Raw genomic sequence first — 15,633 nt, 5'->3', positions numbered from 1 at the left:
GCACCTGTAGTTGCCGCAGTTTATAGTTGTCATTTTCCTTTTGTAAGTATTTTCTAGATGTTATCCATGTTTTATTTCTCAATGACATGCAAGAAAACAACCAAATCAAAGATTTCAAGAAAAAAAAAAAGAAGAAGAAAAAAAAGGTATTAACTTTCTTCCTATCATAAGAGGCTGTCAAGTTCCTACCCCTACTTCCAGAAAGCATGGTGAAATCTTCCAGGAGCTCTATAGTTTTTAGTATGCTTAGTCAAATGTCCAAACGGCAACTATAGTTGCCAGTGGGCAAATGACTTGTAAGTACATATCATGGGGAAACTGGGTTTGCTGTGTTAATAAGTTAATAAATCAAGGTTATTATTGGTCTTGTTTAATCCTCTGTGGTCTAGGGGGTTTTGGGTGCCTGGGGAAGTTTTGACATGATGCGCGAATGAGGCGAATTCGCGTTTACAGTGCCTTTACATTGACTTAACATTGAAATCATTCGCGCCAGACGCTCTATTCGCATTTGGTGTAAACGCAGCATAAGAGGTCGCTTTTGAAATCACTGGGTCTTATAGGCACGTAAAATTGCTGGTATTTTCTGTCTAGCTTTCACAACTTTAGTAACACTTTACAATAAAGTTTCATTTATTAACATTAACTATTTTAACATGCATTTAACTATTCCAAACTGAAACATTAAAACATTGATCATTTATAAGTGATATATAATTGTCCATGAAGGCTGAAAGAGAAAAACTCCTTATATTCAGGTGTGCATAATTATTATGCATGTTATATTTTACAGATGAAATGAGCCAAAAAAAGAGTTCTAACTCAGAATGAAGTCAAAAAATATTAAATCCCCATGAGAAATATCAAAAACTAATGCAATACAGAAATTGAAAAATTAAGTCATGACCACTGGACAAAAAATGCTGACAGGATCAGCGGGGTCAAAAAATAAAAATAAATAAATAAATACAAAAAAACCTGGTGAAGAGGAAAATACAAAAAGAATTGCAAAAGATTTAAGAAATAATGTGAAGATTAATTTTAAGTCAATTCTGCAAGACAGACTTTTCAGGATTTACATTTACATTTAATCATTTAGCAGACGCTTTTATTCAAAGCGACTTACAAATGAGAGCAATAGAAGCAATCAGACCAACAAGAGAACAAAAACAGTATACAAATGCTGTGACAAGTCACAGTCTAGCACAGAACACGTAGCCAGGTTTTTTTTTTTTTTTTGCAAGAATATGATAGACAAGAAAAGAAAAGGTAAGTACTAGTATTAGTTGGTGCTGGCGAAAAAGATGAGATTTAGATATTATTTAAAAATGAGTAAATACTCAGCTGTTCGAATTGAGATTGAGAGGTCATTCCACCAGCTGGGCGCAGTTCAGGATAAGGTCTGTGAGAGTGATTTTGAACCTCTCTGGGATGGTACCACAAGGTGTCGTTCACTTGCAGAACGCAAACTTCTGGAGGGCACATTGAACTAGTGAGTTTAGGTATGTTGGTGCCATGCCAGTGGCTGTTTTGTAGGCAAGCATCAGTACCTTGAATTTGATGCGAGAGGCTACTGGTAGCTAGTGTAACCTGATGAGGAGAGGAGTAACATGAGCTATTTTTGGCTCATTGGAGACAACCCTCGCTGCTTTCTGGATCAGTTGCAGAGGCTTGATAGTACATGCAGGAAGGCCCACCAGGAAAGCATTACAATAGTCCAGTCTGGAGAGAACAAGAGCTTGGACAAGAAGTTGGGTGGCTTGCTCTGACAGGAAGGGTCTAATCTTCCTAATGTTGTATAAGGCAAATCTGCTGGACTGAGTCGTTGTAGCAATATGGTCTGTGAAGCTTAACTGATGATCCATCACAACTCCTAGGTTTCTGCCTGTCCTGGAAGGAGTTATGGTTGACAAACCCAGCTGTATAGAGTAGTTGTGATGAAACGTTGGGTTGGTTGGAAACACCAGCAGTTCTGTCTTAGTAAGGTTGCGCTGAAGGTGATGGTCATTCATCCAGCTAGAAATGTCACTCAGACAGGCTGCAATGCGGGCAACTACCATCGGTCATCTGGTGAGAAGTAGAGTTGATTGTCATCAGCGCAGCAGTGATAGGCAAAGCCTATTCAAAGCTTCTGAATGACAGATCCTAATGACGTCATGTAGATGGAGAAGTGGTCCAAGTACTGAGCCTTGAGGAACCCCAGTAGAAAGTTGTTGTGACTTAGAAACTTCACCACTCCATGACACCCTGAAGGATCTATCTGAGAGGTAGGACTTAAACCACAGGAGTGCGGTTCCAGAAATGCCCATCTTTCTGAGGGTGGACAGTCGAATCATGTGATTAACGGTGTCAAAAGCAGCAGACAGATCCAGCAAGATGAGTACTGAGGATTTGGAAGCTGTTCTTGCCAATCGTAGGGCTTCAGTATCCAAGGGCAAGGCAGTCTCAGTTGAGTGGCCACTTTCAAAGCCAGATTGGTTGCTGTCCAGGAGGTTGTTCTGTACAAGAAGCATAGAGAGCTGGTTGAACACACCTCGCTCAAGTGTCTTTGCAATGAATGGAAGAAGGGATACTGGTCAGTAGTTTTCTAGAAGTGCTGGATTTACAGATGGTTTCTTAAGCATTGGGCTTACCTGAGCCTGCTTAAATGTTGAGGGAAATGTTCCAGAGTGAAGAGAGGTGTTGATAATGTGAGTAAATGAAGGTATGACTGAAGAAGAAATCGCTTGAAGGAGGTGAGTGGGGATCGAATCAAGTGGACAAGTAGTAGGATGATTGGACAGGATAAGTTTGGAAACGTCTGTCTCTGAGAGTGGAGAGGAGGAGGAGAGAGAGTGTGCATTAGTCGTTATGGAGTTATCCTCACTCTGCAGTTTGTAGAATTGGTCACTAATGGTTCTTGTCTTATTTGTGAAGAAAACTGCAAAGTCGTCAGCTGTAAGAGTCGATGGAGGAGGAGGTGGAGGCGGATTAAGACGAGAAGAGAAAGTTTTGAAGAGTGTGCGAATGTCACAACAGTTGTAAATTTTGTTGTGGTTGTATGATGTTTTAGCAGTGAAGACATTTGCAGAGAAGGAAGAGAGGAGAGACTGATACACACAGAGGTCGGTAGAGTTTCTTGATTTATGCCATTTCCTCTTTGCAGCCCTGAGTTTAGAGTGATGTTTACGGAGAACATCATACAGCCAGGGGGCAGATGGGGTGGAGCGTGTTGGTCTAGACAACAATGGGCAAAAGTTATCCAAGCAAAAGGTTAGAGTGGAGCAAAGTGTGTCAGTAGCACTGTTCGTGTCCAGAGCTGAAAACTGAGAGAGTGAAGGAAGTGAGGATGAAACCACAGATGAAACCACAGAGAGCGTAGGTTCCGTCGAAAGGTGACCTGCGTTGGAGTGTGTGTCGCTTCAGGAGTAAGTGCGTGGTTAGCAGTAATGAGGAATTTGTGACTCGCTTTAGTAGATGCTTGTGTGTTGAAGTGTTGAAGTCAACAGCCTGGGGTTTATCTAGGTGGATGCTGAAGTCACCAAGCAGTTCCAGAGGAGTAACATTCTCAGGAAATGAATAGAAGATGGAATAAAAATTATCTCATAAAACTTATTGCCAGATAAATTCTTCAAACAGTCGTACAAGAGGACGTGGTGGTGGCCCTTCAAGAGTCACTCAAAACCTATCTGTCCATAAAGCCTATATATAAAAAAAGTCGTAATATATAGTATTTCACAATACTTCATGTTATTCTATGTCTTTTTTTTCTTCTTTTTTTTTACCCAAGCAAAGTCTCTCAGCACCTGACACCTTGTAATTCTGGAGACTCCAGGAAAGTTGCAGTTCTGGAAAATGGTGGCGCTGTAGACTAAATGCTACCTGATAGTTTCACACCTAATTCTTCACTTTAATTCTTAATTCTTTTGCAGATAACGTATTTCTGTTCTTCCCCACCTGTATTTTTTTTTCTTTCTGACCCTTCTGACCCAGTAAGCATTTTGCTGTCCAGTGGTCATGTCTTAACTTCGCAATTACTGTATTGCTCTAATTTTGAATATTTCTCATGGGGATTTAATAATTTTTCAGTCTGAGTTAAACCTCTTTTTTGGCTCATTTTATCAGTAAAGGAAAACATGCTTAATAATACTGCACACCTGAATATAAGGAGTTTTTTTTTTTATCCAGCCTTTATGGTCAATTACGTATATATGTATCACACTCATTGCCTTTTCTAGTGCAGCTCAACCAAGTCTCATCCCATTTGTCGATATTTGTATATATCACAAATCCCAGAAAATATTTGTTGTAGTCCAAACAAGTTGTTTGTTGTAATTTTAGAAAAGTGATTTTTGTTAAATAAAATATCTCCTTTTGAATCAGACTTTGAGCTTTCTAACTTTGCAGAACTTTTTTATGCTGAAACAGCAACATTACAGACTAACTAAAGTTGAAAAAGTGAAAAAGCATAATAGCACTCCTTTAATAGAGATTAAGCAGTTCATAAATACAGCTATAGAAATGTTTAGTTCTTGAGCAAATCTATAAAGTGCAATCATTGTATTAACATACTTTTTTACATACTTTTTATCATTTATAAATTAAGTTATTTACAAACCAGTTATTTAGGAGTTGTCAGTGGTTCATGAGATCATTAAGAAAGTGAAATTAAATGATTAATAAACTATTTAAGTGTAAATACATAAATCTTATTATTTAGACACATGATAGCAGTTGCTCAGTGTTTTAATAACTGCTTTATTAACACATATTCCGGCTGTAATTCATGATAAAGTCAGATTTTTATAAAACATTTACTAGTTGCCAGCCATCTATTTTTGTGACCTCATTTAAAATGAGGACTATTTATACCTTTTAAAGCATTCACAAATGAGATTTAAAGGATCATTAATCTTGCAAACAGAAAAGTTAACACAACACAGAGGGATACAGAACACAGAAATATTTTTTTCAAGATGCAAGAAATTTAACTATAAAGCTATACACTTAATAAAAAATTTAAATATAAACCTATGCAATTATAGTATATGCAGTATTTATATATCAAATTCAAGTGCACAGTTTCCTTTTATTGCATTTTTAAATACATATTTCTGAGTTCTGTATCACTCTGTGTTTTGTTTTTTTGTTCATTTTTTTATTTTTCTTAGGAAGTTAACTGAGCCTTTAATCTCCTTTGTAATAAATGTGCTTATAAACCAGAGCAAGTTATTTATAGCTGTATTTCTGAACTGCTTACTAATGACTATTAATTTCAGGACAAGGCTTTATAAAGCATGAACTGACTATTTACTAATGCTTAGCTAATGAGTGCAGTTATTATAAAGTGCTACTAATGCATTTACTAATGTTAACAAATGAGACATTATTTTACAGTGTTACCAAATCCTTTAATGATTTATAAGTGTTTTGTAATTATTTTATTGACCTATAAGCATTTGTGAAATAGTTTTGCTTGCATTACAGCTTAGTCATCATTTCTGAGCTGAACTGTTTTACTGTAACATCCATGAGATCGTGTAAATTCAGATAAATATCATGTCACAGGATGTCGGTCATAGGTCAGTATCAAATGAGTTATTTGCAGCACAAATAATAATTTTTTGTATTTTTAAATCCCTATAACTGTCAGAAAAGGATAAGGCCTAAGAGATTTCATAAGCTTTAATGAAAAAAACCACCATAAGCAACAACAACAAAAAATGTTTAAAATACAGATTTTTTTTTTTTTCTGGTGATTAAAGAGATGTTTGAGTCTCTCTCTCTCTCTCTCTGTCTCTTTCTCTGTCACCCTCCCCCTACCCCACAGTAAATACTTACAGCCAACACACACACACACACATTCCTCACACAGAGGGCAGTGGCAGAGTGACATCAGATGTATGATAGTTTTTTTAATTTTATGTTATCCATAGAGTGTTGTATAGTCATGAAACTATGCATATTTCCTCAGAATGACTGGTCTTCTATATGTAAAAATTTTGGAAGTGTTTGGAAACTGCACTTTAAAAAATAAAAGACATTTACTAGTTCTTTTTTACTGTTATTTTAATAAATCACCACGACAAAACCGTTCAAATTATCCAAATTTAATTTGCAATTTAAGATCGTCAATATTTTGGCATCATGTAAACAAAGTATGGTGTGCATAGTGTAATTTTTCTCTGAACAGTATGCATTAATTCACAGCTATATTTGTCCAAAAATCCATATTCAAATCAAAATAGCTGACTTCCTGTTGGTCATAGCTGATGACTGTGAATTAGAAAGTTGTCCTTCTTGATAAGAACAAATTATGCACAGAGTTTGGTGTCTGTAACTAAAACTAACCCCCCCCCCAAAGTTTTAACAAAAGGTGGCGCTATAGAGTACCTTTTCCATACCCTTTTATGAGTTTTTACCATGGTCTATCTGTTATTAAAACTAATATTTGTTTTAGTTTCGTGTAATTCTGAGCATGTTATCTGCCTCAAAATCACCAGAACAGATTAAGTTTGACACGTATTAGACACACACTGTATTAGACACTGTATTAGATATCACTATACGCTCAACAGATTTACACCGGCCTTGTTTTGTCTTTATTCTGATGAAATTTAAAGCAAATAGAGTAAAAATAATAAGCTGAATTCTAAGTATTTAGAAAATGACATACTTCCTGCTGCCAGTTGGTGGCACTTTTACTCCTAATAGTCACATCTATATGATCAGCATCGTGCAACGAACAAACCCCTGAAGTTTGATCGAAATCAGAAAATGTATGTGGATGTTATTAGACACTTCCTGTTTCTAATTTCTCGCCATAACTTCATCGCCTCGCCACGGCCAAACCGTTCGAGATATCAAAAATCTCTTTGCAATTTAGCATCCCCAATGTCTTGAGATCCTTTTCACTGATTTGGTGGCAACTCCTTTGGGCTTGAACCCTAAAAATACGATACTGGCTGTAGATAGTTATCATCCTGTTAAAGTTTACCGATTAGTCAATTGTGTAGATCAATGGTTTTCAACCTGTGGGCCGCGATGATATTGCAGGTTGGCCCCCAATTACTAGTAAAAGAAATAATATTTTAATATATATATATATATATATATATATATATATATATATATATATATATATATATATAATTAACAAAAAAATATATTAAACTGTAACTATGCTTCCACTATTCAAGCTCGCTGATTGGTTTAAGAATAAACCACCAATTTATCTTAGATATTTTTGCTGTATATGCTACAGAGCAACAAATTCAAACATGCATAAATGGCTGTCAACATTTTCCCTCCTGACTGCTTGCATCACTGACTGTCGACCCACTGCAGAGTTCTGCCTGGATCTAGTTTTACCATTTTTCTGAGCGGTGCCAGCATAAATTATTTTCTGTTCATTGCCAGTTCATTCAATAAAGACAGTTAACAATCTAGATTCTGAGTACTAAGTTATTAACCCAAAAATAGCAGGGTCAGTTAATTTTTTTGCAGTGGGCCGCACAAACATATGTGTTTGGTTGTGTGGGCCGTGAGTTGAAAAAGGTTGGGAACCACTGGTGTAGATTAAAATGTAATTAGTGCTACATGTGAATTTATTGACAGGTAAAATTCAGTTCAGCATTAAAATCATTGCATTAAATAATGCATTAGAAAAGGTTAATAAACAGAATAGACATCGAAAATAGAAAAACACAGTAAAAAACAAAGAAAATTTTCAGGAAATTGTTCTTTGACATACAATAAGCATAGTAATACAATAAAATCAATTATTTATACACTGGCATATATTTTCATCTGATGAATCTCTGAATGATAAATTCCAGTAACACCCACCGTTTAATTTTAAAAGATGATGTAACCTGTCAGATATGTTGGTAAATTCGGATGTAGTTAGGAGAAGAAAAGTGTAAACAGATTATATGTCCAAGAACACGGAAATGCTTTAAAATTACATTTTGTATTAAGTGTTCAACTCATAACGTGATCTATATGTTAAAGGGATAGTCCACCCCAAAATAAAAAAAATTGTCAACCACTTACCCCCAGGTTCAACGGATGTCGCTTCATAATGTTACGGTTGAACCACTGATGGCAGATGGACTATTCTGACGATGCTTTACATACTTTTCTGATTTTAGACAGTGCAGTCTAATTTAAGATATGAAGGTATCTTAAAATCATGTTCCAAAGATGAACGAAGCTTTTACGGGTTTGGAACGACATGGGGTTAAGTGATTAATGATAACATTTTAATTCTGGGGTGGAGTATCCCTTTAAAATGTCCTTGCCAAAAGATATATATAAGAAAATAATTGAGTCAGTCAGAAATTGCTAGTTAATGAACATAAATCAAGCATAAGTAGCTAGACATTTCAACGAGCTGGGAAATTACATCAAACAATTGGAATTTATAGGTATAGAGGAGGTTTTCGGATCATGTAATATGAATAAAGACTTATTAAAAACGAAACATTTTTGATGGTCTCTGGCTCCAAATTGTATGGTTGAGGAATTAGATCTTTCTATTTTGCTTTAATTAATTATAATTGATGGCATCCATCTTAAGTATATTGTGGAGTATATTTTAAGACCTGGAGTATATTTAACTATTCATTTAATTGCTTAATTGTGTAATTGTGATAAATATGGGATCATATGTAAAACATGTTTTAGTCATGGATATTTTATGCAATGTATTGATGGACGTGAAGGTTTGAGTTGTATACAAATAGAAATTGTCCAGCATTTAAATGGAATGTGTGTGTTTTTAGAGATTGAAGATTGGTTAATGAATGATGGCTTCACTATTATTAATTAGTCGAGGGACTGAATTGTTTACAAAATGTTTGTGTTCATCCCACTGGTGATTATCGTAAAATAAAGCACAAAAAGTATGTGGATTATGTCACAAAACATTACTGACTACTCAAATTAATCGCTGAATCTCTATTTTGAACCAGCAAATGCTTTCTAATCAAGTGCATAAGTCATGTAAATAAATAAATAAACAAGTGTATATGAAATAAAATCTCACAAGATTGTCTCGATTGGTGTAATGCACCATCCAGCCCTCTTTGACCACAGTTGAGCTCCTTCGCTTGGTGTGTTTGATGGATTGCACCACACGCATCAGGGGGATATTGGTGCTGGTAGAGGGGCTTAAGGAAGATATGAGAAATGGCAGTGATCGATAGTGTTGATGTGGATCATTGATCAAGAACATTTATTGACTCGATAGTTCACCAGCAGATGGTTTTATCCAAAGTGACTTACAAATTACGACAACTGAAGCAATCAAAACAACAAAAGTGCAACAATATACAAGTGCTATGACAAGTCTTGGTTAGTCTAACACAGTTCAATTTGCAAGGATTTTTTTATAATAATAAATGAAAAGAAAACACGTTGATAGTACAGAAATAGAACAGGGAGTGTAGAGTTAAAGGGTCAAGTTTATATATATATAAAAAGTTAAAGTGAAATGACATGCGGCCAACTATGGTTACCCATACTCGGAATTAGTGCTCTGAATTTAACCCAAAACCCATTTAAGTGCACACACACAGCAGTGAACACACACACTCCGTAAACTCACACCCGGAGCAGTGGGCAGCCATTCATGCTGTGGTGCCAGAGGAACAGTTGGGGGTTTGGTGCTCAAGGGAAGCTCAGTCGTGGTATTGAAGTTGGGAGAGAGCACTGTACATTCACTCCCCCCAACTACGATCCCTGCGGTCCCAAGACTCAAATGAGACAGATTCTCTAACCATTAGGCCATGACTTCCCTGAAGTCTGAAAGTGACTTTGTGTCTCATTGGGATGCCACTATAAATAATAATAATAATAATTTGTTACATTTAAATAGCGCTTTTGCTGGCATAAGCAACGTTCACTAGCAGAAGGCAAGCTGCTGGAAGCCACATAAATCTGAAGTAATGAATTTAATTAAGTAACAGGATGAAGAGCCCATGATTGTTTTGTAGGTATTTTATAGTATTTATTATCCAGAGCATATAACTGATGGTTTTCACATGTTCTTCATCTTTCTCACGGTCCATGAAGGGGGAGTCCAAAAAGAAGAGCTTGTCTTCTGGAGTGGTTGGTTCCTCTGAATCATCCAGACCATGACTGCAATCGCTGTTCACATCACTGCTGTCTACTTCCATTGTGGCATCACAGTCAGGACCAGGGCTGGCAGACTCTAAAAAAAAAAAAAAAACCATACAGTAAACTTACGTGATGATACAGCCTATTGTGTGTGCACAAGAAACATTTTGTGAGCTCACGTGTCACAGTTTCCGGTTGCGTCACTCTCTGCCATCTTACAACAAAGAAAACAAAAGCATGGAATATGTAGTGTGGGAATATTTTACTGTCAAATGTCGAGTGCACTGTGCACTGTTGTAGCATGATAGTACATTGCTATAATACGCAAGCACAAATCTCTTTGCTCACAAATAGATTTCCTTTGCTCTCACACAAAACCAGACTACTATCACCCAGAAAGTGTGCGTGCACTTAAAACTTGTCTGCTGCAATCTCTCCTCTTGCTCAAAGTGTGCACGCTCAAACTGTGATCTTTTGCACTTGTGGATTGGGGTGCTTGGATGATTTGTGCAAATAAAAATAACCTAGTAATCTGTCTTAACTGGTTGTTCAAACCCCTCTAAGCAATTTATGTAAATAAATAAAAAATAACAACAACCTTTTATAGATCAATGTTATGTCATTATGTTAGATATCTCAACTGAATTTAAAATCAGTGAAATAAATTCTCTATCTGTACAATGATGCCAATAATAAGTAACAATTATAATGTTTCATACCAAATTAACATTGAATGCAAAATGTAAACGATGCACAATATATAATAATAACTGCTGTAATAAAATTGCCGTTTGGACATTTATTGGGAGTTTTTTTTTTCATCCAGCTTTTTTTTTTTTTGATTATTATTATTATTTTTTTATGAAAACACACTTCATATTAGCTACACATTCAATGGCATTTTCCTCTAAGACAGTAAATTTACAGTTATATGACAGATTAGATTAGATTAGATTTACTGTCACTCACATTTTTGAACATAGATTTAAAGTGCACGATCCAAACTTAAATTTTTATAATTCATGAATGAAAACATTTTGTAACATGATATTGATGTACCATTTACATGGTAATGCAATGTCTGATGGGTTTTAAAGGATGAATTTTGAGATTTTATGTTTTCAGTTGATATATAATTTCTGATAATTTCTAAAATGTGATAGAGAAAAAGGCAATGAAGAAGTCTTTTTTTTTTTAAGAAAAAGGTCAGAACTCCTGTTATAATGTAGATTTTTGAGGGTGCACTTGTCATAAATTAATCTATTACTTTTCCTACATTACACGTTTTAACAACAAACACTGGTAAAATATATATTTGGGAGTCTTAGACCTTTCCAACAATATATGTCAGTCAAGATTAGATTAGATTTAAATGTAGGCGTCCCGTATACGGGACGGGGTGACAGTTAAAGGGTTAGATTAGATTAAACTTTATTGTCATTATTGCAGAGTACAGAGCTAATGAAATGCAGATAGCATCTAACCAGAAGTGCAAAAATATAGTGTGTTATATACATATAAGTGCAGAGTAAGTGAAGGTATGATATACAGAATGTACAATGGAGTTGCTATATACAGTATTAAGCAGAGTATGTAGAGAATATTAATAGGAGTGCAATGTAAGAAATATATGTACATTATGAACAGCAGTAATGAAGGATTATATACAGTATATACATTATGAATATCAGCAATAAATACAGTTGGATGAGTGTGCAATAGTATTGTTAAACAATGTATTTAATGCAAAATAATAGTAGTGCAATGATATTTTTATAAAAATAGTTTACTGTGCTTTGTACAGTAACAACTTTAGACAGTTTACAGTGTAATAGCTTGAACAATGTGCAGTCTGTGCAAAATATGAGTATTGCAATACATACAGTATGTGTAAAGTACTGTGACCAGTGTAGTAAGAGAGCAGGTGCAGGTTAGATTGGTGGTGTGGTGTTCAGAAGTGTCACAGCCTCGGGGAAGATGCTCTTCCTGAGCCTACTAGTTTGTGAGCGTAGGCTCCTGTAACGCCTGCCAGATGGAAGAAGGGTGAAAAGTCCATGGTTAGGATGAGAGGCATCCTTGATGATGTTCCTTGCCCTGCCCAGACAGCGCTTGAGATAGATGTTCTCAATGGAAGTGAACTGGGTGCCGGTGATCCATTGAGCCGTTTTCACTACCCGCTGGAGTGCTTTGCAGTCAGATGCAGAGCAATTGCTGTACCATACTGAGATGCAGTTTGTGAGTATGCTCTCAATGGTACAGCAGTAGAATTCCACAAGGATCCTGGGAATTTTCTTAAGGCTTCGTAAGAAGTAAAGGCACTGCTGTGACTTTTTGACCAGGGTGGAGGTGTTAGGGGCCGTTCACATATCGCGTCTAAAAACGCGTGGAAAATGCTAGGCGTGCCGCTTTCTCCTTCTTTCCAAAGCGCTCGGACAGTTGCGCCCCTGAGGCGTCTGCCGTTGCTAAGCAACCATGACGCGCTCTCTCCATGAAGACGGGAAATTTCAGCAAAGGATAAATGGATTTGCAGCACTAAAAATCGCTTGAAGTAGCTCTGCTACTAAATTTATTTCAAAATGGCAATCTATACACAGCTATGGTCAGCTGTTTCTTCATCTTGGCTGAGCTTTCAACCTTGTTACGGGAAAGGATGAAGCTGATTGGTTAGTTCTTGTCACATGACCCGCGGTGCGCTTGCGGCATTCTAAAAAAAATGAGATGTTTTTAACTCGATGTGGTGCGGACGCGCCTGGAAAAAACCACGTCGCTTCCATTATGAGCGCGCATACCGCATGCCTACATTGGAACTAACGAACTTGAGCGCGCAAAAGACGTGATATGTGAATGGCCCCTTAAGGGACCAGGTGAGGTCATCAGATATGTGGATGCCAAGGAACTCGACACACGCTCCACTACAGCTCCGTTGATGTAGATGGGTGTGTGTGCATGACTCCTAGTCCACCTGAAGTCCACAATGATCTCCTTTGTCTTCTGGGTGTTTAGTTCCAGATTGTTGGTGGCACACCACACAGCCAGGTGCTGCACCTCATCCCTGTAGGCTCATCGTCATCCTTGATCAGACCAACACAGTGAGTTGTCATCTGCAAATTTGATTAAGGTGTTGGAGCCATAAACTGGAATGACTGTGGTCTGTTAGTCAGAAAATCTAGAATAAAGTTGCAGATGGATGTGCTGATTCCAAGCTGGCTTGGAGGGATTGCCGTATTAAATGCAGAACTGAAATCAATGAACAGCATTCTTACATGTGTATTTTGACTGTCCAGGTGGGTGAGGGCAGAGTGAAGTGCCGTTGAGATGGCGTCCTCTGTTGACCTATTGCGGGGATAGGCAAATTGGAATGGGTCTAGTGTAGCAGGGAGAGAGGATTTAAAGTGGGATGCAACCAGTTTCTCAAAGCACTTGGCAATGATGGGGGTGACTGCAACAGGACGGAAGTCGTTAGGGACGAAGGCAGTGGAGTGCTTCAGTACTGGCACGATGGCGGAGGTTTTGAAGCTAGTGGGGACAGTTTTTTTGGCCAGGGACAGATTGAAGATGTTTGTGAAGACCTCAGCCAGCTGCTCTGCACAGGCTTTAAGCACACAACCAGGTATTCCGTCAGGGCCAACTGCCTTTCGTGCATTCACCCTACGCAGAGTGGAGTAAACATCTGAAGTGGAAGAGTATGAGAGGCAGTTCACTGGGTTGATGCTCAGGTTTGAGTGAGATTATTTCCTTATTATTTTGCTTGTCAGGCAGGGAGGCAGAGCTGGAAGGGGGCACAGTGTTAGGTGTTTTGTAGTCTGTGATAGATTCTATGCCTTGCCACATACGCCGGGGGTCTGAAGAATTGAAGTATTGTTCAATCATCTGTTTATGTGTGAGTTTGGCCTGGCAGATACCCTTCCTCAGGTTGGCTCTGGCTGAGCTGTAAGCCTCCTGGTCTCCTGCTTTGAGCAGGAGGCAAACCTCGCTGTTCATCCAAGGCTTCGGATTGGGGAAAATGTAAAAATGTTTGTGTGTAGTCACTCTGCCCACACATCTGTTGATGTGCTCTAAGACAGAGTTGGTGTAAATGTCAATGCTGATCTGAGAGTTTGTGGTGGCCTGGGCAGCTGGAATTGTGCTGGAATTGATGTTGTCTGTGTGCTGGAATTGATGTTGAAGAGTGAGCACCTTCCAGACAGATTTTAACAGTTATTATTGTAGTTTTCACACATTTGATGATCGGGGTATACTTGGGGAGCAGGAACAAAGAGAGGTGGTCAGACTGACCCAGGTGGGGGAGGTGTGTGACTTTGTAGGCATCAGTCACATTTGTATAAACATGGTCCAATGTTTTATGTCCCCTGTATTGCAGGAGACCTTTTTTGGTGAAATTTAGGGAGGACAGGTCTGAAAGTGCAGTGATTAAAATCCCCAGCAACAATAAAGGTTCCATCCGGGTGCAAGTTTTGTAATTTGCTAATAGCAGCCCAAAGTTCTTTCATAGCCACGTTAGCATTAGCGTCCGGTGGTATATGAACTGCAGCGGCAACAATAACAGATATAGATAACACTGTCTGCTAATTAATTAAAGCCATAGCATATAATGATGTTATGACAAATTTGTTATGGTGGTTTATATTCCACATTTTAATTATTTGGGGAATAGTGGATCTGACTCTTGATCTAAATAGTTCTGTCTTATCAGAAGATGTTGTATATATATTTTAACCCAAGTACACAAGATAAGTACAGTAGGTGGACAACCAAAATGCATACTGCCAGGGCAGGGTGACGGAGTTAAATGCAAGTCAGTTGCATGTTAAAGTTATCCTTGAAATTACCGCCAGGTAAAAAGGGACGATATATACACACACACACACACACATACAGTAGGTGGCCAACCAAAACAGTGGTTCTACCGCCACACCTACCACCGCCGCAGCGTATGGAAAGTGCATTTGCAGCTTTTGACCGCTGAGTGGCGTTTTAACCACAAGTTATCAAACAAGCGTATCAAAGCACATTTTCGCAAATAGACGTCAGTTTTGCCTCGCTGATGTGTTACATTTGACGGCTGCAGTCAGGGAAAATTAAAGAAAAACACTGTAGTTAAAATATTTAATATATTTAATATTTAATATTCACAGATGAAAGTTTGGTATCGTATTTTCAGCACTATAAGGCTCACTTAATACTATAAGGCTCATTTTCTTAAAAAACGACAGTGCGCCTTATAATCCGGAGCACCTTATATATGGATCAAGGCGCTCTGTCAAAATGTTGACATTCCCTTTAGCACAGCTCCATCTAGTGGATGCATAACGCAAACCCAGTCAAACATTTGACTGCAGTATCTTCTATTCTATGCGCCTTATAATCCGGTGCGCCCTATATATGAAAACAGTTCTAAAATAGGCCATTCATTTGAAGGTGCGCCTTATAATCTGGTGCACCTTATAGTGCGGAAAATACGGTACTTACGTGCATTTCTTAGAATTAATTCAAGCAGGATAAATGTCAAGCCTGTGCCTGTGCTTATAATTTCTC

The 15,633-nt window shown here is 37.7% G+C and overlaps 1 protein-coding gene across 1 annotated transcript in view; it reads right to left on the bottom strand.

The window, feature by feature from the left end:
- LOC132111812 (serine/threonine-protein kinase D3-like) overlaps nucleotides 1–15,633 on the bottom strand; it is a 177,685-nt gene that overhangs the window by 19,273 nt on the left and 142,779 nt on the right. The window contains 2 exon segments of the mRNA XM_059519417.1: nucleotides 9,026–9,149; nucleotides 10,003–10,192. Of these exon segments, the coding sequence (XP_059375400.1) occupies nucleotides 9,026–9,149; nucleotides 10,003–10,192 (314 nt within the window).

The sequence above is a fragment of the Carassius carassius genome, chromosome 31 (genome assembly GCF_963082965.1).
Source record: "Carassius carassius chromosome 31, fCarCar2.1, whole genome shotgun sequence".
Classification (NCBI taxonomy): Eukaryota; Metazoa; Chordata; class Actinopteri; order Cypriniformes; family Cyprinidae; genus Carassius; species Carassius carassius.
Note: the sequence above shows the minus strand (reverse complement) of the source record. Positions and strands in the feature narration are given on the sequence as shown.